Below are 26,224 nucleotides of genomic sequence, written 5' to 3'. Positions count from 1 at the left end.
ACAGCTATGACAATAAATGGGCAACAAAGTAATAATAATAATAATAATAATAATAATAATAATTTGTTACACTTATTTAGCGCTTTTCTGCAACACTCAAAGCGCTTTACATATAAAAGGGAGAATCTCCTCAACCACCACCACAAAAAATAAGCTTTGGAGATTGAACTTGTGAGATGTGAACCATATTTTTATTAACTTATTAAATTAACAGATCCATAATTTAGTAATTATAGATTAAACAAATGCTTTGATACTCAAAATAGTATTGGGGAAAAAATACTCGAGTCACACACGCATTTCAGTCAGTTCACATGGTCACACACCACACCTTGTATTTCTCACGCTGAGAAGACTTAACTTTTCCTGCTATATACAATTAATGGACGAAGCGCAGCGCAGGAAGGTTCTCTGTCAAGTTCATAGCTGTCTCGAATTTTTCTTGCGCTCCTCTGATGTCATTCACTTGGACTTGATTTATTCAAAAACTCCCCAACTGCTTTGCAATAAGAAGCTTAAGCTTATCTGAAACTATAAGGAAAATAGACTATAGAGGCTTTCTGAAATGAATGAAAGGACTAGAGATGACTATTGGAGCATGTCAGACATACTTTTTTTATAAGTGTAATTCTTGTCACTTGTCACAATTTAACACATCAATAATGTGTTATGTTTGTAACAACACTGGGGGGCGGTTTCCCGGACAGGGATTAGACTAGTCCTAGACTTAAACACTTTTAAGAGCTCTCCAAATGGAAAATAACTTGCACTGACATATCTTAAAATACATCAGTGCCCTTTGTTTTACCTCAAAATGCACACAGGTAATGTTTTTAGTAAGGCATGTTTGTTAAAACAAGTTATATTTCCTAATTAAACTAAGGCCTAGTCCAGTATTAAGCTAATCCTGGTCCGGGAAACCGCCCCTGGGTGTGTTAATTTTAACACATTGTTTTGTATTAAACTATTCAACACATTATGTGTTATTTCGTATTGATTTTGAGTTCATGTAAAATAAAACACTAGATGTGTTGTCCTTATAAGAAAGATGTCTCAATTTAACACATTCGTTTTAAGAGTGTATGTAAAATACGGGACAAATCGCGTCCCGTATTGATTTGATACGCGTCATTTTGCCTGTTAATACGGGACAATTCCGTGTTTCACGGGACGGGTGGCACCGCCACCTGCACTGCATACAGTTGGTTTAAAGTTATACAGGAGGTTGTATATGATGAACAAGCAGTTACTCTTCAGGTGCTTTGAGGCTAGCAAGTGCAAAGGTAGAAACTAGATCACTACTCACTAAATAAGGAGTGAATCAAAACATTCATTTGGAATTTGCAAGTTTACCTATAGCATGATGGCTAATTAGCAATTAGCAAGCTAATAATATTATACACATTCATTAATGAATAAGAGTACCATTTCATTTTTTAATGTTTAATCTTCAGTGCTGTGAACTTGCTCAGCCAGCTATCCATCGAGTTGTGTGTCATCATCTTACTCAAACATTTAGAGTGTCCGTGCTCAACTAAAAGCAGAGAAGGCATCTATCTAGGTGAACCGAACAACGGTGTAATGATTCAGTTCGATTCCCAAGATAAGACGATGCTTACCCAACTGGCCAATAGGAACATGGCCCCGCCCATGACACAATTTTCACAGAGAAAGCAAAATCCTGACACGAGAGCAAGAAATTGCATCGAGAGCAAAGAAAAGCGTTTTGATAGAAACACTTTTTTTTTTAGAGAAAATGTTTTCACACTAATAGCAAAAACATATTGTTGAGAGATTTTTTTTCTCAGAAATAATTTTAAACATTTCAAATTTATATTTTTTATGTTCTATCATGATAAAATACTTTCTCTCAAAACTTTTTTTTGTCTCAAATATTATTATTTTTTGCTATTGGTATGAAAACTTTTTCTCTCAAATATTCTTTTTTTTCTCATGAAATGCTTCTTTGCTATCAGTGTGATAACTTTTTCTTTCAAATTGTTTTATTTCTCTCAGATCATTTAATTTATCGCATTTAATAAAGACGCATATCTCGCTCCATACAGACTACCTTGGAGGCTTTTTTCGCGTGAGTGTGACTTATTGTTGTTGTCGATGGAGTTATTCTTGTCCTAAACTACAACGAGTAAGATAAAACCCCGCCCAGCAACCGATTCTAAATATTTTATTGGGTCAGTCATTGCCTACACACAATGGTGAAAAAAATCATCCTACCCTACCACACTCTGTGTCACGACTAGATTAATTTATTAAGTCTGAACTTTATTTCTTTTACAAACTAATCTTGTTTACATGAAATAAGCCTGCTCCCAAGCAGGTTTAATTGTACGGACCGGTTGCTATGACAGCAACTCTTGGATGAGCTTCGAAGAACCAAATAATCCAAGATCAAGCCAAATTGTCAACAATCAAATCCAGCTAACCGAGTAATCCACGTACGAAGAACGGACCCCTGATGTATAAAATGTGTGTATACAATTTTCCATGCACAAATCTGAATTTATTACAAATAAATTTCGCACTGCAAAAAGTGTGCACCGTACATGCTCTAGTATAGACTGTGAGTATCATCTCTATAGACGAAAATCACTAAAATATTTTTATGTTCTCACATATTTAAGTTACTAAATCAAGAAAAACAAATAAGAAATTGCTCGTATAATGTTAGACTCTGCGTTAAAACTAAATGACAAATAAATAAATGTTTCATTCACTTTAGGTTAACAGATCTTACCACTGCAGTTTAGTCGCATATCTGTTTTTACAACAGTCATACTAAAAAAATAAATAAGAGTAGCTAGAAACTAGTCTGTAAAGCTGAAAAACAGTTTTCAGCTAACGACCCTGCATCAGTGTGGAACAGGCTAGAAAGATATCACCCACTACAAGACAGCATCCCCCAGCACTCTAGAGAATCACCAACTGGCTGACAAACTAAAACTGCTTTTGCACTATTGGGCCAGTGCAAGCCAGGGCTTCAAACAGGCCTCATGGAGCCAACAGCCTCTGACCTTCAGGTGTGAAGCCAAAATCAACTGTCAGGCAAACTACAGCGCTTCAGTAAGCAATGAGAAGATGGAGATGTTTGCTCTGTCCGTGTTTACTCTTCAAATCAGAGTCAAATCAAATAAAGATGAGACAATATCAGATCAATAAGCTTATTAGCCTACAGGAAAACACCAGTTGTTCAATATTTTATCATGTTCTTACCTCAACTTAGACGAATTAATACTTAATACTTATCTTTTTTCAATGCGTACACTTAAAGGTCCCGTTTCCCCTTTTAAAGCCTACAGCAAACGGCCGGTTTGGACTACAACTCTCTATTTCCCGGATGAATGACGTCAAAGCAAGAGTGTTTTACTAAACTCCGTCCAGAGGAATACGTCAGTCACCAGCTAAACTCAAACAGCTCTGGCTAAGCTAAGCTGCTGTTGAATCACAACACACTAAAGAAACGACACAATCGGAACTCATTACATATTTCTGAAGGAGGGACTTCAAAGGAAGACATCAGCCATATTTAGGACAGTGAAAACAGCGGTATACAGATATGTAAATTGTGTCAAAAATACCTTGTTTTTTCACACAGGAAACATGAACAGATTTTATATTGTACACCTTAAACACAATCATAGTTTCAAAAACACAAGAAAAACAGGACCTTTAATATACAGCGCGTCGTGAATGTGTTAGCATTTAGCCCATTCATTCAATTCATTCAGCTCCTGTCGCCTTATCATCATCATCTTCGTTTAATCTCATCTCTTCCATCTGTTTTTGTGTCATTGTAATGGAAATTTATTCTTTATGCATTTATATTATTTTTGTATTCTTCATTGTATGATTTATGTCAGTCATGACATTTTCATCTGCGTGGGGTGAAGTCTAGGACAGGAAGTCTAGCTCGATAGAGCTCGGGATAGGAAGTATGGCAAGGTGCAAGTGTGGTTTTTGTTTGGGTGATGATGTGCTTAAAAAACATATGTATCGTCTGCCTGGATACAAGTAGAGTAAATATAACCACCCAGAAGTGTCTAAACTACACCTAATAAGGAGTTGTTTTGATCGAATAGCATGGGGGGGTGGTACAAACTCAATGTCAGTATATAATGAAGGAAGGATTTGAGATTCTTCACTTCTTCACATATCGTTTCACTGTCGTTATGTGTTGAGTCCTTGTACAAGTAAATAAATCATCTCTGATGGACAGATCCTACGTATTAGTATTATTTTTCCACGACAATTTGGCGACGAGGATGGGATTCCAATAACCTGAGGGCAGGTCAACGGTCTGATCAACTCACCATAGATAGGAGGTGACCCAAACCCCCAACTGAAGGGACGCGGGCGTTGGCTCTGATCCTAAGGTGACGGAATCCAGACGAACCAGTGGCTATAATACGGTAAATACCAATTATTATCTAAAGTGACGTAAACAGTTTGAGAGCGGGTCTCTCCTGAAATTGAAGAGTGGGTCTCTTCCGAAATTACAGTAAAGTGACGTAAACAGTTTGAGAGTGGGTCTCTCCTGAAATTGAAGAGTGGGTCTCTTCCGAAATTACAGTAAAGTGACGTAAACAGTTTGAGAGTGGGTCTCTCCTGAAATTGAAGAGTGGGTCTCTTCTAAAATTACTTATGGAATTGTATCCGCCTGTAGATAATGGAAAACACGGGAAGTAGCGCTCCCCGTCCGAAATGGAACACGGAAAGTGGATTGTCTGTCGGAGATGAAACCGGTTTAATAAGAACTTATGGGAGAGGATGGATAGAAACCATACCTCTGATACAAAAATATGGGGAAATAAGTTTCAGTGTAACTAAAAATAAAGAGCTCAGAGACAAAATAATACAGAAAGATCATTCTAAGAATAAAGGTAGATTGTTAACAGTAATGGATATGTTCATTAGAGAATCTGAGGAAAGATTGAATAAGCAGTATTTTAAAATAATGCCTTATAGTGACTCTTCTTCTTTTTCCTCCTGTGATGTATGTGACCTGAGTGGACCTGGTAATGTGGGTCGCACTTCCAGTCTCCTGTACACCCAAACCCTCTCCGAAAACAATCAATTACCTCCGAAGCCGGCATCACCCCCATACGATGAACAGCAAAATGGAGCAGTCGGAGGAGCCCCGTGCTGCCAACTACACCGATACCCCCTGCCGATCTCTATGTCAACGCTGTGGCTGCACGGGACTCCTACGTGCAAACAACAAGATGGAGAGACTGTGAGTAATTTCCTGGCAAGATTAGAAAAGACTTTGAGAGACATTCTGGCATAACTGCAAAAATGCCCAATAATGAACCCCACCCAGCGTACAGTATGCACTTGCCAATGTACTTCATGAGAAATCTAGATATTGAACTGTCTGAACCTATCAAAGCTACCCTGGACGGGGGGAAAACGGCCACATTGGAGGAAGTGGTGAGACATGCGGAACACCACGAGAAGAGACTTAAACAAGAACGCCTCAAAAAGAACAGGGAGGCACAAGATATGAATTTCACCATGATGCAATGCACCCTTAACGATCGACAACAACAGGATCGTAACTCCGGTTTTCCAACACTTAACCCGCAGGGGAGAGGCGGCCACAGAGGAAGGGGCAGGGGTAAAGGCAGAGGACGGGGACGAGGGAACGGCCGGTGGAATCAACGCGGATGTTTCAACTGTGATTCAATGGATCATTGGAAAGATCAATGCCCCGAACTAAAAGTTCAAAAACCTCATGCAGACTGAAATGTGCTAAATAGCGGGGAGGGGGCCGGTGGAGAGGAGACTGAAGTAGGTTCTTTTATGCTCTGTCGCAATGAAGAATGCTTGGCCGGGGTAAGAAGTATTTTTCCTACTTTACTCTGTGATACTAAATAATCTTTCGCAAGAAAACCATTTGAAAGTTTACAATATGTTTTATTGTCTATCTCAGGCAAAAAGATTCTTTTTATTGTAGATTCAGGGGCCCCCACTTCAATATTGCTGATTATATGCCCAAATCTGTACAGATGATAAAAAAAAAAAAAAAAAAAAAAAAAAGGAAAAATGTTCCCTCAGTGCCACAGGGCATGTTGTTAAAGAAACTTTTTCTCAACCTTTACAATGTATATATGAACATAATCAAACTTCTTTTTTTTACCTCTTTTCTAATTAGCAGAACTTGCCCATATAACTTGCTCGGTAGAGACATCATGTGTAAACTGCACATGACGGTATGGTGTGATGAAGTGACTGGGTTGAATGTGACTCTGTGTAAGGAAGTGTGCCTCAGTGTGTTTGTGGGGGAGAGGCCTGAGAGTGATGCTGGTTTGAAAACACACTAATGTACACGCCCATCCTCAGATTTTATGTCACCAGAAGATTTGCACTGCACAGCTCATGTCACCTGGGAAATCAAAGCAGATTACCAAGCGGCGTGGGCACAGCAGTCTGGTGATCAGTTGACCACAAATTGGTTGTACTGGAATGGGGCCTGGGCTGCATTGAGTGTGATGCTTCCTAAATGTGCTTCTATGTTGTATGATGTTGCAAAGGCTGGTCCTTACATATCACTGGCCAAAGCTACTGATATGAAAGGGAGTATGTGGGCCCTATAGTAAGTGCATGCACAAATGCCGCAAATTGGCATATGTAAAAAAATGACATGTCTTATTTTCCATCCTTAGGTGTGCGGAGAACCGCATACCAGAGCTATTCTCTGCGAAAGCGCAGGGAATAGCAGCGCAGCGACAGTTGGCAGCACACATGGGGTGGATCGGTCCACGATGCCACTCCATCAGTGGGCCACAGATAAGTATAATGTGGGTCTCATTAAATCATGTGCGTCCGTAAAGATCACACCAAAGAGTGATTTTCGCCAGTGGAAACCATAAGATCCTCTCAAAAAAGAAGCAGAGGACTGTATCAAACCTGTTTTTGATTCGTTGTTCGCAAAAGGAATTATTATTCCATGCTCGTAGTAACCGGAAAATACACCAATATTTCCGGTAAAGAAAATTAGAGGAAAAGTTGAGCCCACTGAGTGGAGATTTGTACAAGATCTACAGGCAGTAAATGCGGCTGTAGAAGCAAGGGCTCCGAGCGTGCCCAACCTTTATACCATCCTGTTACCAATATCACAGAGCACCGCATTTTACATGACCGTGGACATTTCCAATGTGTTTTATTCAGTGCCAGTGCATCTGGACAGCCAGTTTTGGGTTGCGTTTATGTTTTGGGTTGCGTTTATGTTCGCCAGCCGCAGATTCATGTTCACTAACCTTTGCCGGGGCTATCGTGAGTACTATAATATACCACTAAGCCCTGGCAAAAAGCCTGTCCACCCTAAACCTCCCAGATGGGTTGACTTTGCTACAATATGTTGGTAAAGGTAAAGCTCAGAACACAATCTGTAAAATCAAAAAGTATACCTTACTATGAAAATGCTGTTTACTTATTTTTAATTAAAATGTTGAGTTTGCTTAAAATAGCTACTTGTTGTTTATAAGTTAAAACGTGAAGTTCACACAACTGAACCAATTTAAGTAAAATGACACAAAATAGTCAAAATGTTCTATTGAGCATGCGCATTCGAGGGCAATTCCCTTCCTCCACACCTGTTTCTAATTTTTTTATTTCTATGAGTATTTTCCTGGAGGGCGTGGAACTGTATGTAGATCATCCTTTCAATTCCATGTTAAAAAAGTGGTTTGGTAAATGGAGTGTGTAGATTTCATCTGTGTTGTTGTCAATAGGTGTAATGATTGCTATTTTGAATTGGTGTGGATGTTGTTGCATACCATTTATTAAGAGGTCTCATCGAGAAAACAATTGATAAAGGTATGACTAAAATGATGTACCAACGGGTCGAACAGGAGGAAATTGAGAATAAAATTGAGGAGCAAAATGAGGATGATAGTTGTGGGAGGGCTCTGCAAATGAGGAGGTGCTAGTGGAACCTCGCCCCTCACACGACCCTCTACGGCTAAAGGGGGCTGCCTGGGTTGAAGAGGATCTGCATGCTTACACAATTTTACACATACACATATAGGAATGTAATTAACTATGTTTAGCTCACTAGTGATTTGCATAACATACTCACAGTGAGATTGCTCAAATGCTGATTCATGATATAGAAATGTTTACACTGGCCAGCCTGTAAGCTTTGGTGTGTTGATGTTTCATTTTATCTTTACTGTTGTTTTTTAGAAATCTATGTTTTTTTATGTGTGGTTTGTCACTGGTGTTATTGCATTAATAATGTGTTGAAAACCTAAGGCAAGCTCACAAGGGATGAGTAAATTGCTACTTTAAAAATGTTGTTTTAAAGTGCATTAACAATCTAATAACAACCAAGGTGATCGCTTTTTATGGTAATTATGACTGTAAATTAGAGGAAGAGGATCAAATGGGGAAGGATGATTTTGAACTGGCTGAGTTCCTTAAAGTATTACAATCAATGTTTAAACAAAGGGCTTCTGAGAGCAGCGTAAAAGCCTGCAGGGAAGTCTGGATAAAAATGTCATTTGGACATTGGGGTGGAATTGTAATGGAAATTTATTCTTTATGCATTTATATTATTTTTGTATTCTTCATTGTATGATTTATGTCAGTCATGACATTTTCATCTGCGTGGGGTGAAGTCTAGGACAGGAAGTCTAGCTCGATAGAGCTCGGGATAGGAAGTATGGCAAGGTGCAAGTGTGGTTTTTGTTTGGGTGATGATGTGCTTAAAAAACATATGTATCGTCTGCCTGGATACAAGTAGAGTAAATATAACCACCCAGAAGTGTCTAAACTACACCTAATAAGGAGTTGTTTTGATCGAATAGCATGGGGGGGTGGTACAAACTCAATGTCAGTATATAATGAAGGAAGGATTTGAGATTCTTCACTTCTTCACATATCGTTTCACTGTCGTTATGTGTTGAGTCCTTGTACAAGTAAATAAATCATCTCTGATGGACAGATCCTACGTATTAGTATTATTTTTCCACGACATCATCATTCGTATACAATACAAACTGACTAAAAACACTGCACAGAGATGATAATATAACACACAAATAAAATAAACAAGCACTAAATACATTTATGCAATAATTTGCAATTTGCATTATATTTTAAGTGTTATATACAGTGGCAAGAAAAAGTATGTGAACCCCTAGGAATAAACTGGTTTTCTACAGTGATTTGCCATGAAATGGGATCTGATCCTCATCTAGGTCACAACAATAGACAAACACAATGTGCATAAGCTGACAACGCACAAATAATTCTAGTTTCTTATGCCTTTTTGCACCCATTAGACATTCACAGTGATGGAGGAAAGTGTAAGTTTGCCAAGGTGCTCTTGCAAACTGCAAACTTTCGGCTGTTGTCAGCTTATGCACATTGTGTTTGTCTATTGTGACCTAGAGGATTAAATCACATTTTAAGGCAATCACTGTAGAAAACCAGTTTATTCCTAGGGGTTCACATACTTCTTGTATCGTACAATGATAAAATGTTACAATATTAAACGCTGTGTTAAATTTTTTAAAATACAATGTTGCTAAGTCAAAATAATTTACTTTTTTTCCAACTAAGATGAACACAATCACGTTAATTTTTGTTGTGTCAAAAATCTGCGTTAAATATTTTTATGTGAATTTCAAGGGTTTTGTGGTTCCTTTTTGTAGTTTAGTCGGGATGTATAATTTTCTGCACACATGGCAACACAGACCATCGGAGCACTTCAATCCTCCCCAATAGAGAGTTTACATGTGGACCTGGGAGAAATGCCATTGACATTAAGAAGGGAAAAACTATCATTAGCTTGCTGGTCAAATCTGGAGGGTCATAATCAAGGGAATCCTGCTAAAAAGGTGATGGAGCCCTGCTGGGAGTATGAGACCAAGAAAGGCAAGGGATTTGGATGGAGGGTGAGGGAATGGGTACAGGAAGTGGGATTGAAAGAGGGAATGGTTAGCCCAACAGTAGCTTTATCGCCAGTACCACCTTGGTTATTTACCCTGCCATTAGTGGACATGAACATATTAGAGTATGCACAGGAAGAACAAGAAAAGCAGTATGTGGTTAGGTTTGCAATGGAATATATTTTGAGTACATATGCAAGACATGTCCAGGTTTATACTGATGGATCAAAGGATCCTGTATCGGGGAAAACTGCAGCTGCCATGGTGGTAAAGGGTATGGATGTTAATGCCTCCTGGAGGTTGACAGATGAGGTGTCTGTGTACACCACTGAGATTATTGCCATCATAAAAGCACTAGAGTGGATTGAAGAGACAGGACAAGAGAAGGTGCTAATTTGCACTGACTCTGCAGCAGTGCTGAGCAGTATACAGTCATATAGATCCTGTAGAATGGATCTAATAAATGAAGTGTATATATGTTTATATAGGCTGGAGCAGAGAGGTGGCTCAGTATGTTTCTTGTGGATTACAGCTCATGTGGGGATATGGGGCAATGAAAAGGCAGATGGTCTAGCCAAAAAGGCTCTAGAGAGACCAGATCAACAGGTCAATATTAAGTTTGGGAGGGGGGAGGTAAAAGTTTTTATTAGAAGAGCCCTGATGAAGAAGTGGCAGACCCAGTGGAGTTTAAGTTCCAAAGGCAGACACATGTATAATATCCACACAGAGGTCGGGAGAGAAGCTAAAGTGGGAGGATGCAGAAGGGATGAAGTTGTTATTGCTAGGCTTAGAATTGGGCATACACTGCTGAACAGCACTCAATGTAGGGTTGGTAGAGCAGAGACAGGATATTGCATGTGGTGTCCAGATCAAGAGGAGACGGTGAAGCATGTATTGCTTGTTTGTCCTAAATATCAGAGTCACAGGGAGCAGTGGAAAGATCAATTACAAAGAGAAGGATGCTCAGATTTTAGTTTGGCTGCAGTTCTGGGACCTGGAGTAAAGTCAGGGGAACTGATTAGGTTCCTTAAGAGTGCAGGGCTGTATGTGAGAATATGAGAATTTTTTTTTTGTATGTATATATGTGTGTGTGTGTATTTCCCTCTAAATACTTATATACTTAATATTTCAAAGAATTGACATCTTGACCTGCATTGCCAATACACTGACCTGTGGGTGGCGGTATGCACCAGTAGGTGTAACCCGCCATAAAATTGAAAGAAGAAGAAGAAGAACACAGACCATCGCGCAAATCAGGCTGCAGCCATAGCAGCTAATGATGGGCAGTCCGGCTCTTTCCATTGATTCGGCTCTTTCGGCTCAAGCTCCGGCTCTACATTTTAGTGATGGCAGTCCGGCTCTTTTCATAGATTCGGCTCTTCTGGCTCGGCTCCCTTAGAAGAGCCGGCTCCCCTGCCTGCGTCTGAAGATTCGGCTCTGCTCGTTCGCTACAAAGAATCAGCTCTTAGAGCCGGCGTTCGAGAACGAACCATCACTAATAGCAGCCAGATTCAGCTGGGTAAACAAAGCGGAGTGCTAGCGAGGCAACCAATAACGTTAGCCAAATAACGTTAGCTTTTCTGCAATACGCGATTAATATAGAGAACAACACCGTACATTATACATTTTTAAATAGTTATATATAGTTTATATTTATCCATTTCTAGTTATGATGACAATACGTGATTGAATAGTTTGTGGTTCGTATGCAGTAACGTTAGCTAGTTAGATTTTAGTGAAGCTGCATTGATTCGCATAGGGAGCTAAATTAATCTTCAAGGTATGTTCAAAGTTTTAAATGACACATCAGTAATTAATTGCAATGTTTATTTTAGTTTTTTAATCTTTAGTTTGTTCTCCTCATTGTTTCTTAGCAAAACCTAAAACAATGTCTGTACTCAAATGTTTACACGTTGCACAGATAGGCAGATAAAAGCTTGCATGTAGATAACCATTTGATTAAAAAGCCAAAACGGCTGTCATGAAATTATAACCCCATTTTAATCATTTGGGGTGAAATGTTCAATCTGATGGCGAACTGCTGCAACTGGTTGAAACGATGGAGAGAACCTGCAAGGTGAGTGATTCCAACTTTCATATTGACAACTGTCTGTGGACTTGTCATTATAGAATTCTTTTTGTTGTATGTAATATATTATCTTACATATGAAAGTGACCCCCAGAAGTATTTAGAAACGTTAGTCACACTTGAAATGCATTATTAACCAATTCCCCACCAGCCATTTTTTTTTTTAAAGTTGCCTGCCAACATTTTTTGTGATTTTCACAAAAGTTTCACAAAATGCTTTACAGGAAAAAAATATTCAAAAAATATATAAACAAACAAATATATAAAATAAAAGGACAGACCCTATGCTTTCAAACAAACAATAAACAAACAACCAAAACGGGAAAAAACTTTCATGCTTTCATATTTTTTCCTCTGCTTATAAACCGCTTATATGGGTATTTTTCTTTAAAAATACAAATTGTTTAGCAAAAAGTTGAAATAATTGAATTTTTTGAGAAGGAATTTTGTTAGAAATCAGATTCGGAATGATCATCAAAACATACACAGAGTTTAAAATTAGTTAATAACGTTTTGGCTTCATTTTTTTTCATAAATTGGATAATCGCGGTATTCATAATAATTTATTTATTTGATTGGGACAGTGCATGTTAATGAACAAGCATGACAATCATACATGTAAAAATGCTGGATTGTAACGAAACGCTAATTTCCATCCGTAGTCCCAAGAACTAAGATCATCAGGAACATGTTATTTTTTATGCAAATGCTTTCTCTTAATTGAGATAACTTGTCAATGGCTGGGAAAGAGTTAATGACAATGCGGTATAGTATCAACGTGGACTTTTAAAAGAATTAATAGCTGTTATTGGAACATGTCTGTAGATGATAATATGGTTTACTGCTTAGAAGAGAAGAGAGGAGAAGATGTTTAAAAGTAATGACAAAAGTGATTTGCACATGTGACAGTTTAAAGAGCACCGATTGTCAGATATACTATTTTACATTTCCTTTGGGGGTTAAGTGTGTATAGTACATGTTAGCGATATGCAAAAGGTACAAATCCCAAAGTAAACGATGATGCGAGTTATCGTTTCCAACGTAAAAGTTGATCGATCAATTTAGTCATCTGCAGTTTTGGATCAGATTTGGCTCTTATTGATATTGATCAATGTTCTGCTTAGCTTCCCAATCGGAGGACACTGAACTTTTCAGAACGTTCAGAACAAAATCAGCATTTCAAGAAGACAGATTTATGGAGCAACAATAATGTCCGGTATGTTAAAAATAATGTTTTTTTAACCATAAACCACACAAACATATTGTATGATACCAAATACACAATATAATTTTACGCTATAAAATTCATAATTTTTGTGAGGACCAAGTAGTTTACTTTTTGGGGCCTATTAATCTGACCACTTTTTATATGATTTAGAATTACATTTTATATATATATATATATATATATATATATATATATATATATACCAACCATTGGTAAAAAATAATTACTTTAGTTTACATACAATTTTATTCTTTAGCTCAAAAAAACATCCCCCAGTTGTTTCCCCTTTATTGGTGCCTGGCTAAAATAAAAATGTTGCTGTTTTAACTAATTAAACCAAAGCTTCTTTTTTTTTAAACAAAATGTATTGCCTCATCAGTCTCAAATATACTACAATTATTAAATATATTAATTATTTAGTGTGTATATTTCTGTAAAGGCTGTATAAAAAAAGAATGGGCACAATGCAATTGTTGGATTTAAAGTCTGCTTTAAAGTGTAATTTATAGTAGAGCCTGACCGATATGCATTTTTTGGGCCGATTCAGATATTTGGGGGTAAAAAAGGCCTATAATAAACAGATATATATTGTTATAGTACAGCACAAAGTTTTTATAAAGCGAACCCACAGTGTTCTGTGGGCCTTAAAACTTTTATAAAACTATAAACGTCTGCTCTCCGCCTCTTTTATTTAGCGAGGGTGTAAAGTAGAGGGCACTAAGGTCTAATAATATAAGGAGTGATATTTCGCCACGATCGGATGTTAGGAGAAGGTCATTTGTAACCGACAGCTTATTTAATCAATTGCTTTGAAATGAGCATGTTCAGTAACAACACAAGCAGCTACTTCCACAGACTGCGCATCAATTTAAACACGTCCGTTCTCCACCTTGCGTCATTTCTCCCGCTTGCGTTTTAAACAAATTGCAAGTGGACAAAAGAGACAGACTAAAAACACCAAATGTAAACAGGAATGTGTCTCTCTCGTCCACTTTTTTTTTACATCAGTTTTTTGTTTATAGTCTTGCTTTAACAGACATTAATATTAGATAATAGTGCAAAAACAGTTTACTATCAAGTTGTTATATTCCTGTTATGTATGCAACATTTCAATTTTTCTGATGCATGATCAGGCATGAGAATCCCTCACCTTACAGCGAAATTTGCCGTTTTGAAGCCAAAAAAGGTGACCCACGTGAATCGTGTAGATTAGATAATAATTTTTTTGGGGGGAAGGGGTATATAAACACACATATTGTGCTGTTGCTTTATTGTCCAATCCTGGTCCTGGAGGGCCGGTGTCTCTGCAGAGTTTTATTCCAACCCTAATCAAACACACTTGATCCAGCTAATCAAGGTCTTAGTAGGCAGACTAGATACTGTAAAGGGGATCGCACACCGGCCGCGCAGCTCAGCGTTGTGCCGCGTTGAGTCGCGTCTAGGACAACTCGTAGGTATTGTAAACCGGAAGTGCACATTAAATAGCGCGAGCTTCGTCAGATAACGTCTACTTAAAAATGCAAAATATATGTTAGTAGCCAATGTTAATCATTAATGATTTGGGACAAATATGATGTTATTTAATGTTAAACTATGTGAGTGGCGCTTTGTGGCGCGACAGAGGTTTTGAGCAACTTCCTGAGTCACAGCTGGGCGGCGCGGACAGGCGCCACCTGGTGGCGCCGGTGTGCGTATACTCATAGAAAACAATGTGTTCGATTTTTTTAGAACGGAGCGACGCTGAGCGGCACGTCCGGTTTGCGATCCCCTTAAGGCAGGTGTGTTGAGGGAAGTTTTAGCTAAACTCTGTAGGACACCGGCCCTCCAGGACTGACTTTGGACACCCCTGCTTTATCGAGTGGGTTTTTTTCCGCCACCTATCGGACATTTAAGGTACTACACTATATTTTGCCATTTACTATCGTTTAAACTTTGGAAATATATGTCTGTAAGTGCTCAATTTTATACTAAATAGTGCCTTAAAGTGTTGTGTAGATTATTATGCTGGATCGGTATTGGGGCCGATCCGGGCTTTTTTTCTGGATCGGACATCGGATTGAGGACCGACAACATGACCGATCCAAATCCGATATGTGCGTTAGCCTGGTTGTTACTGACAAGCTATTAAAAGGACAACGTATTATAAAAGAACCATAAACGTTTTATGCACTATATTCAAAGTCTTTTAATACACTCAATAGCTTCATGTGAAGGAACAAACACACATTTAAAGATATTGCAAATGTAAAGTTGAGGAAAGCAGAGCAGTGGATTCAATTCAATTTTATTTATATAGCGCTTTTCACAATTTGGTAATTTAATCAAAGCAGCTTTACATAATAGATGTAGTGAAAAGCACAGAAAATCGACAGATAGCATAACATAATACACTATAGCACAAGCAGCTAAATTTGCTGCGGCTATAAATCAACATTATAAGCAAACGTATTACTAATGTAACGTATAGAAGTTAAGCCCAAAAAGGCTGCCTCCCCGGGTTGAAAAACCCCCTAGGAGAAAAAAACCCCCGGAATTTTAGCCGGGGAAGTAAAAAAAAGTCCTAGAAGGAAAAAACCCTTGGGAGATATATATATATATACACATTGAAACAGAAGGAGATTAAGCGGAGATTAAGCGGGTTCTGCCGGTGGTCTTTGGTCAGGCATCAGCTGGACATCACGTTGAAGAACAGCCAGTAGATCAGAGGTGTGCCGACTTTCACATTTACCGGAACTGGATCTGGATCTGTTTGTCTTATTGTCCTCGGGATTGAGGACGAGACAGGGAGAGAGAAACAAAATCTTATTAGCGTAGGGGCCGTTCACATAAAAAGCAAGTGTCACACAGTAATGTGGTTTTAGTCAGCTCGGTTCCGGGCAGGCTGACTATTGCTGGTTAAGTGTATTACATATAGTTGATGATTTTAGAAACATAAACAGAACTCGTTTGACTAAGGCCAGAGGCCCCACTGCCGTCGTTAATACTAATGTACAGTGGCAAGCGGTTCTGTATGACATACTATTTTTAAGGCCATGGGAAAAGGCCAAAATTGCAAACCGACCATATTTGGCAATTAAGACTCAATCGACAACCAATGCAAAGTTTCAGCATATTACTAAAGAGTATTAATGACATTTACCATGTTTTGGAATGTTGACGAAAAAAAGGTTTTAGTTTATTCATTAATTAATTTATTTATTAGGTTGTACAAGCTAGCTATTGGGAAATAAGTGTATTACATATAGTTGATGATTTTAGAAACAGAAACAGAACTCGTTTAACTAAGGCCAGAGGCCCCACTGCCGTCGTTAATACTAACGTACAGTGGCAAACGGTTCTGTATGACATACTATTTTTAAGGCCATGGGAAAAAGGCCAAAATTGCAAACCGACCATATTTGGCAATTAAGACTCAATCGACAACCAATTAAAAGTTTCAGCATATTACTAAAGAGTATTAATGACATTTACCATGCTTTGGAGTGTTGACGAAAAAAAGGTTTTAATTTATTCATTAATTTATTTATTTATTTATAAGGTTGTACAAGTTAGCTATTGGGAGATAAGTACTATTGCTAAAACAAACTATGCGAATGCCTTGTTAAAGAGAAAAGTTTTAAGTCTAGATTTAAAGTTATCTACTGTCTCTGATTTTCGGACGTCGGTTGGTAAATCATTCCATAGCTTAGGGGCTAAGTAGGAAAAGGATCTGCCACCTTTAGACACTTTTGATATTTTAGGGATTATTAAGAGGCCAGAATTTTGTGAGCAATGCACGTGATGGATTGTATTCTGATAATAATTCTCTAAGATATGAGGGTGCTAGGCCATTTAAGGCTTTGTAGGTGATTAGTAATATTTTAAATTGTATACGATATTTAACTGGTAGCCAGTGTAAAGATGCCAGAATTGGGCTTATGCAGTCATACTTCTTAGATCGAGTAAGAACTCTCGCAGAAGCGTTTTGAACTAGCTGAAGCTTGTTTACCTGATTTGCATGGCATCCTCCGAGTAACGAGTTACGATAGTCTATTCTAGAGGTCATAAAAGCGTGGATAAGCTTCTCTGCATCTGATGCAGACAACATATGGCGTATTTTTGAGATATTTCTAAGGTGGAAGAATGCTGTGCGGCAGACATTGGAGATATGGCTGTCGAAGGATAAATTTCTGTCGAACATCACACCTAAATTCTTAACCGTGGAGGTTGGCACCACAGTGCAGCCATCTATGGGCAACTTGTAGTCTGTCATATTATATTTGTAGTGATTTGGTTCAATAATAAGTATCTCTGTCTTATTGGAGTTTAGCATAAGAAAGTTATGTGCCATCCAGTCACTTATATCGCTGATGCAGTCTGATAGCTTAGAAAAATTTTGTGTTTCGCTAGGATGTGAGGAGATGTAAAGCTGTGTGTCATCTGCGTAGCAGTGAAACTGTATGTTATGATTCCTGATAATATCTCCCAGAGGTAACATATATAACGAGAACAGGATAGGACCTAAAACTGATCCCTGCGGTACGCCGTATTTAACCAGGGAGTGATGTGACTCCTCCTCATTTACATAAACAAAGTGATAGCGATTGGTTAGATACGATCTGAACCAGGCTAGCGCTTGACCACTGATGCCAACATAGTTTTCTAGCCTATTAAGTAAGATTGTGTGATCTATTGTGTCAAAGGCTGCACTAAGGTCTAATAATATAAGGAGTGATATTTCGCCACGATCGGATGTTAGGAGAAGGTCATTTGTAACTCTAAGCAGCGCTGTCTCTGTGCTATGGTGGGGCCTGAATCCTGATTGGAACTTTTCATATGTACTATTATTTGCTAAGAATGTACGTAGCTGGCTTGCCACTACTTTTTCTAATATTTTGGAAAGAAAAGGGAGATTTGAGATTGGTCTAAAGTTATTTAGATCTCCCTGGTCAAGGTTTGTTTTTTTAATGAGCGGTCTAATAACTGCAAGTTTGAAAGCTGTTGGAACGTAGCCTAATTCTAGTGATGAGTTAAATACATTTAGTACTGGGTTAGACACTACAGGGAGTACCTCTTTGAGTAATTTTGTGGGAACAGGGTCCAATATACAGGATGATGATTTGGATGACGCTACTAATTTAGAAAGCTCTTCTATTGTAGTAGGTTTAAATGACTCAAGATGTTAGTATGGTAAGCTAGCGTTAAATATATTACTGGGTAGAGTGGTGGCTGCTTGGGTACCTACAATGTTTTCCCTAATGATCATAATTTTCTTAGTAAAGAAGTTCATGAAGTCGTTACTATTGTGTGGGAGTTTATTAGTGGGTTCTGTTTGTTCTTTATTTCTAGTCAGTTTCGCAACTGTGCTAAAGAGGAAGCGAGGGTTATTATGATTTTCTTTAATAAGATTGCTGAGATACGTAGATCTGGCAATTTTTATAGCCTGTCTGTAGTGTTTAACACTCTCTTTCCATGCTGCACGCCATACCTCTAACTTTGTGCTTCTATAGTTTCTTTCCATTTTTCTAGCAGCCTTTTTAAGGGATGCGGTATGATGGTCGAACCATGGAGCTGGCGTTTTTTTTTTTTTGATTCTCTTTTTTCGAATTGGAGCTACGGCATCCAATGTGTTAGAACAAATACTGTTCAGGTTTTCTATTACAATATCTAGATCTTCAGGATTATCTGCTACATGTTTCATTTGGGACAGGTCTGGAAGAGTGCTAATAAAGTTATCTTTAGTGGTTGAAATTATTGTTCTGGCTAGTCGGTAGCATATTGTGGATCGAGTGATCCTATCTAGAAGTACCGTGTATGAGACAAGGCAATGGTCTGAAACTGCATCGCTCTGAGGTGATATCTCGATTTCATTAATATTGAGCCCGAGTGACAGAATTAAGTCTAATGTGTGCCTACGAGTATGTGTGGGCCCTGTCACGTTTTGTCTAATATCGAGAGAATTTAGAATATCTATAAATGCTAATCCTAATGTATCTGTTGGGTTATCAACGTGTACATTAAAGTCACCAACGATAAGAGCTTGATCTACAGTGACTACGAAATTTGATATTTCTTCAAGAAAATCTGCATGATGGCCCGGAGGTCTATAGATTGTAGCGAGGACAAAAGAGAGCGGTTTATGGTTACGATCAGTTATTTCCATATTTAATAGCATTATTTCAAATGAATTAAATTTTAAGTTCAGATTTTTGGTTAACTTTAAAAATGTTGTTGTATATTGTAGCTACACCACCCCCTCTCCCCTTTAATCGCGGTTCATGTTTGTAATAGTAGTCTTGTGGGGTGGATTCGTTTAAACTAATGTAATCGTCTGCTTTAAGCCAGGTTTCTGTTAAAGAGAGTGCATCTAAGTTTTGGTCAGTAATTATTTCATTGACAATGGGTTCCTTATTGGTAAGCGATCTAATGTTAAGAAGGCCGAATTTTAACATTCGAGGTTCATCTGTAAACGTATTGTTTTCTAATTTTATGTTAGTAAGATTTGTACGAGACGAGGTAAACGGTGCTCTGTATTCGTTTGTTCGAGGAACGCACACAGTTGAAATGTGTTGATACTCTGGTAAGATAGACTCTAAGTTCTGGGATATATGTGATCTTGACATGTCAGAGCAGCTAACAGATGAACGGGTAGGCCGATCTATCTGTTTCCTGACCTGGGCCCTGGGTAGTCAGACTGTATTAGAATTAAGAGTATTGGTCAGATTTCTAGAGAGTATAGCATTTCCTTCCGATGACAAATGAAGGCCATCTCTCTTTAGCAGGTCAGGTCTCCCCCTGAAGTGCTTCCAATTGTTTATAAACCCTACGTTATGCTGAGGGCACCATTTTGACATCCAGTGGTGAAGAGACACTAATCTGCTATAAGTTTCATCACCCCGGTAGGCGGGGAGGGGACCAGAGCATATTACATTATCTGACATTGTTTTTGCAATTTCACACACCTCTTTAATAGTATCTTTGGTGATCTCCGACTGGCGGAGTCTGGTGTCATTTGCGCCGGCATGAATAACAATTTTTGAAAACTTACGCTTAGCATTAGCCAGCACTTTAAGTTTGGATCTAATGTCTGACGATCTGGCTCCCGGTATACAGTCAACTATGGTGGCTGGTGCCTCAATGTTCACGTTCTTAAGTATCGAGTCTCCAATAACAAGGGCACCTTTAACAGATGTCTCAGCCGGTGTATTGCTTAGGATGTCGAATCTGTTAGAAATTACTAGGGGGGACCTCGATGGGCATCGAATATGACTACGCCGCCTGATAGTCACCCAGTTAGTCGGCGGTGTTAACTCAGTTGCCGAAACCGAGCTATGTGTACTACGCGTTACCGTAGGCGCACCCGAAACAGTGTTTGAAACATTAACATTAGCGGTTTTACTGTCCTCAACGAGCGTTCGGATGTGCGCTTCTAGTTATGCAACCTTCTTCGTTAGCCTTACTACTTCAATAAATTTAAAACATGTAAACCCCTCTGTGCTGACGGAAGAAGCTAAACTGTACATGTGGCAAGTAGTGCAGATTACAATGACAAGCGGAGTTTTACCGTTTTCATGCTGTGCGATAGCGTCTCCGTTCGCCCGAACGCGGTCCGTGAAGCTGCATCGAGATGGGTGTTCGCTCGTTGCATGCCTCGGTCGTCTCCGGGTGCCTGGAGCCAGGGTGATGTGGGGCACGCTGTACCGCCTGGTGCGAATGCCGGGCAACAACTCCTCCACAGCTTCCCGCTCTGGTGAGGAAAGGTCTGAAAAACATACATCGGATGTGTCCGCCATTAGATCGAAAAGGCAGATTTACAGTAAACAGACAGTGAGCAAGTGCTAGCGGGCTATATGCTAACACTAGGTGTTTACTAGTGATAGATCGTTTTACTTATTAATACTGTTCAATAATCGTCACGGTAAAGTATTCCTAAGATAAATTTGTACGTTATATTATATAGATAGGAACGAGATAGTAAAAAAATAGGATTTCGAGGATGAACTCGACGGAGCTCCAATGCACGGAGCAGCGTTTCCCCGTTTGTTTACGCTAGCGGGCTATATGCTAATACTGGGTGTTTACCAGCGATAAATCGTTTCAGTAACTGATACTGTTGAATAATCGTCACGGTAAGGTATTCCTAAGATGAACTAGTGAGTTATATTATATAGATAGGAACAAGATAGTAGAAAAATAGGATTTAGATGATGATCTCGACGGAGCTCCGACAACAGTGTTGCCACTCTCTTGCGTCTCTCTCTCTTGTCAAGAGAATTTTTTTATTTTTACACAGTTTTAGTTTAGTCGGGAACCTAGATGTCCCCTTAATACAACATGGATGACCTGGCAGATAGCACCGCAGTCCTTAAGCAGGTAGATGGAGAAAACAGTCTCATTAACAGTCAGCGATCACAGAAACAGGATCTTGAGAATATTCCTGGGCAGCAGAGGGCACAGATTTAGGCTGGGAAAATAATAATCAATGAACAGACTCGAACTATCAAAAAACATACGACAAGACAGGACTAGAAACTAGCAAAGCTAGTAGCTGGCGAGAACATACACAGACGAACTTGCAACCAGACACTGAACACACAGGAGATTAAATACTGAACCGATTGGCCATCAAATGAGCAGGAGCTGTGAATGACGCAGGTGAAGGAGATAACATAATCACACCCGTGAGAGAGACGCGCACGTGAGAACTGTCAAAACAAAACACAAACACAGAGAAACCAAAACATAGCAATCAATAAAACCGAAGTCATGACAGTACACATATCCTAAAAATGTATCTTGTGTGACTGATACGCTGTAAAGGGGGTAAATTTATATCATGATTTTGAATGGAAGTCAATGATGCCCTCTGCCGGTTGGGTATACCAACATGGCCGCTCGAACTCTATGCTGGCTTCACCTCACGCTGTTAGGTCAAGGGTTCTATGCGCAATCCAGTCATTTATATAGATCAGTGGGTCAAACGCATAATTCCCAAAATAACCATCTGCACACTAAAGCTGTTTTACTATGACAGTATTATGCAATTAAGAAAAAAATATTTAGCATACTTAATGTTCTCCTAAACACTGTCATGATTCATATTTACTAATGTTTCCTGTAACTTGTAAATCATTTTAAATGATTGATTTTAACATTTAAAATGATATTAGATGTAGCAGAAAGCACTTTACACATTTAACTACAGTAGTATCGGACAGATATCGGTATCGGCTGATATACGGATTTCTAGTATCGGAATTGGATCGGAAATGAAAAAGTGGGATCGGAACATTATTTTTTTTATGTTATTTTTATATTTGTTATAAATAGACATGATTTGCATTATTGATAGCTTACTTCAGTGTTTCTCAAACCTTTTCAGCCCAAGGACCACTTTATCTTCCAATTTTTTTCTGAGGACCACCTAACAGAATCCCACTCTAAAATACCCCCCCCCCCCCCAAAAAAAATAGGAAGGATAAGCTAAATTTAAGTTTAATATGCAACTGTTTTAAGTCAAAAACTATTTTTTAACACAAATGCAATGCTATGTTCAGAAATTAGTATAGAAATTTTATTTCATTTGAAAAAGTAAATGTGAAATGAGTTACACCTTAATATGAACAACAAACCGCACATGTGAAAAAAACTGCAAATAAACATACTGTAACAGCCTAGGTCCCACTTAATGTCATTCCAAAGAGCCATTGGTTTAAAACTGAGCTGGTGGGTATATGAAGTCTATGGTTGTAACTATGGTAACAATATTAAAACTGCAAGCAGTGATGGAAGGGCCCTCGCACACATGACACCGCCACGCCGTGGCATAAGAATTAAAGGGAACAGTAGTAAATACGCATTTAAGCATGTAAACATAGGTGAACTATTTAAAAGTGTAGTATAATGTGCCACATTTCCTGTTGCTAATTACAAATTACAGCGAGGTAGCATCGTGTAAGATAGCATGAGTGAGTGAGTGAGTGAGTGAGTGAGTGAGTGAGTGAGTGAGTGAGTGAGTGAGTGAGTGAGTGAGTGAGTGAGTGAGTGAGTACATGTAAATATTGGCACGTAGATGTGTTCAGTCCAGGACTCTTATTGATCATGTAAAATGTATGGCAGATCTGACTTTGAATAATCAGTGTAAAACGTTACTTCTTGTTGCCAGCAGGTGGCGCTATGGCCATAAGTGACTATTGGCATGTAGATGTGTTCAGTCCTGGACTCTTGTCAATTATGTAAAGTTTGGGACAGATCAGACATTGCATAATCATTGTAAACATGTCACTTCCTGTTGCCAGCTGGTGGCGCTATAACTATAAGTGACTATTGGCGTGTAGATGTGTTCAGTCCAGGACTCTTATCAATCATGTGGAGTTTGTGACTGATCAGACATTGCATAATTAGTGTAAACATGTCACTTCCTGTTGCCAGCTGGTGGCGCTATGACCATAAGTGACTATTGACATGAAGATGTGTTCAGTTCAGGACTCTTATCACTCATGTGAAGTTTGGAACAAATCCGACATTGCATAATCATTGTTAACATGTCACTTCCTGTTGCCAGCTGGTGGCGCTATAACTATAAGTGACTATTGACATGAAGATGTGTTCAGTTCAGGACTCTTAGCAATCATGTGAAGTAGAGCCCGACCGATTTATCGTTTTGACGATTTTATCGGCCGATATGAGCCTGTCGCAGATATATCTGTATCGCCGTATAAGCCGCAGATATGAAGCCGATATGAACGTTCCTTACAGAAGACATTAAATGCTTTTGAAAGATGTAAGTACTTGTTTGTCCAGCAGAGTCCGCCCTACTGGTTGCTAATGGTGACCCAGGTCACTCACTGTAGTGACACCAGCCAACCCCCCTTCACTTCAGTCAGTCTCTCAGTTCAGGTGGAGGCAGCCACGTGGTTTCTTCACAACATTTTACACCTGGTATTAAGACGCGCTTTGGTCGATTGGATTATAAGTGTGCGAGAAAGACACATTCCGGTTTACATTTGGTGTTTTTAATCCGTCTCTTTTGTCCACTTGCGAGTTGTTTAAAACGCAAGCGGAAGAAATGATGCGAGGCGGAGAAAGGACGCGCTTTAACTGACGCGCAGTCTGCGGGAGTATAGCTGCTTGTGCTGTTACTGAACATGCTCATTTCAAAGCAATTGATTAAATAAGCTCGCGCAACTTTACACCCTCGCTAAATTAAAGAGGCGGAGAGCAGATGCTTTAGTTTTATAAAAGTTTAAAGTCCCGGCAGATAGGGCTGCACGATTAATCGTTTTTGAACCGAAATCGCGATGTGAATGGATGCGATTTTTGAATCGCAAGAGCTGCGATTATTTCGATTCAAAACTATCAAATATAACAATCATCTAGTAGGCTACGCAGTTTTTGACAGTTCGCTTCATGCGCATTTTACGTTTGATGCAGTTTAAACCAATAGAGTGCATTAACACTGAGGTGCTGACTACACGTCAGATAACACCATTAGGAAAACATGAGCGAGCAGCAGTTCAACTCCTCAACAAAGTGTACGGCCATATGATTTCCGCGAAAACACGGACAGAATCGCGAAATGCATACAAATGGAATAAACTGCACAACGCTGAATGTCATGAAGTTGGCAGGTTTTGGATTCAGTCATTTTTAAAACCCATTATAACTCATTAACCGGCAAATGAAAGGACAGAAATGCGCGAAAACATTTCCCTTTTGTGTAATGTTGGACTTAAAGAAAGGTGTGTATATACGTCCGTTTCTCGTCATGCATCGCAAACAATGACAAGCGCCTCATCAGACTATAAGCAGGTTTCATTAAAGCCCGGAACACAGCAGACGAAAGAGGTACAGTATAGTTTCTTGCACGCGCACATCTGCACCGCTTTGAATACAGGCACGAGGGTTCATGAAGCGCGCACACAGAGAGCAGTCAGCACACGCGTGATCACTAAACTTAAGTTTTCTTTCTTGTCTAAGTGAACATAAACAGCTGGATGTTTATCAGTATATTGAAGCAAAGCAGTTTTAAAGCTGTGTTGTGTCTTAAAGTGACAGACAGTAACCTGGTGCTTTCTGTGTCAGAAATGTTTATTACACACCAAAAATTAAAATCACTCCTTACTCTTAACTGAACAAGCTTCTGCAGCTCCACATTTAAAATCCTACAGTGAGGACTGTGCAGTGTTTTATTTGTATTTTTTGCTTATGTTAAATCATAGATTCTAATCACTAATATATTTACATTTATTACAGATGCCTGAAAAGTAAAACAAGATGAGTATAGTCTTATGATTAAAAGAAAAAAACTAAACATTTGCTTGTCAGAAGCATTGTTGTAGTGACAGCCAAAATACATTGGCCTATATGTTATTTTAAATAAAACTTTCAATACATTTTTGTTAAATTGTATTTTAATGTTCTAAGATTAAAAAGTTGTCTTAAGTTTGTCTGCAGAAGAGTAAAGTCCTGCAGACAACTTGGTACAATGTTTAAGAGGTTTTTAAATAAACAGTAGCACAGCATCTTTCTTTGGTGCTATTAAAACCACCACAACAAACCTGGATGTAGCTCTTTTATTATATACTAATGAATCGCACTTTAAATCGCGAATCGTAATTTTGATCAGAAAAATCGCAATTAGATTTTTTCTCTGAATCGTGCAGCCCTACCGGCAGAACACTGTGGGTTCGTGTTATAAAAACGTTGTGCAGTACATTAAACATAAGCCTACATCATTATGTTGTCAGCAAGTCAAGCATTGTCGTCTTAACTGTAAGTTTCTAATTCATTTGTGAAGTACATAACTTATTGTAAAGCTAATAAACAATGACTTTATAAGTTTCCATTTTCAAAATAAGCCCAATATAACATTATTCTCGTCAAAACTGACAATCATTTAAGTATATGTATATTGTTTTGTTTGTGTTTTAAAGTTATTTATAATTAGTCAAGTTTACTGTTTTGTGTACTTAAATTAGAATCATTTTGGATAATAAAGTTTATTGTTAACTT

The 26,224-nt window shown here is 38.6% G+C and overlaps 1 protein-coding gene across 9 annotated transcripts in view; it reads left to right on the top strand.

Moving 5' to 3' along the window:
• The first annotated feature begins 11,169 nt into the window (after nt 1-11,169).
• Nucleotides 11,170-26,224, top strand: part of arl13b (ADP-ribosylation factor-like 13b) — an 89,777-nt gene continuing 74,722 nt past the window's right edge. For 2 of the 9 annotated variants that reach the window (XM_065295799.2, XM_065295800.2), the window contains exons 1-2: nt 11,170-11,991; nt 13,128-13,219. In XM_065295799.2, the coding sequence (XP_065151871.1) occupies nt 11,974-11,991; nt 13,128-13,219 (110 nt within the window). In that variant the 5' untranslated portion in view covers nt 11,170-11,973. Of the gene's footprint in view, nt 11,992-13,127; nt 13,220-14,959; nt 15,125-26,224 lie in introns of all 9 variants that reach the window. The other 7 variants (XM_073814241.1, XM_065295798.2, XM_073814244.1 and 4 more) reach the window with 7 other exon arrangements.

The sequence above is a fragment of the Paramisgurnus dabryanus genome, chromosome 4 (genome assembly GCF_030506205.2).
Source record: "Paramisgurnus dabryanus chromosome 4, PD_genome_1.1, whole genome shotgun sequence".
In the NCBI taxonomy this organism is placed as follows: domain Eukaryota; kingdom Metazoa; phylum Chordata; class Actinopteri; order Cypriniformes; family Cobitidae; genus Paramisgurnus; species Paramisgurnus dabryanus.
Note: the sequence above shows the minus strand (reverse complement) of the source record. Positions and strands in the feature narration are given on the sequence as shown.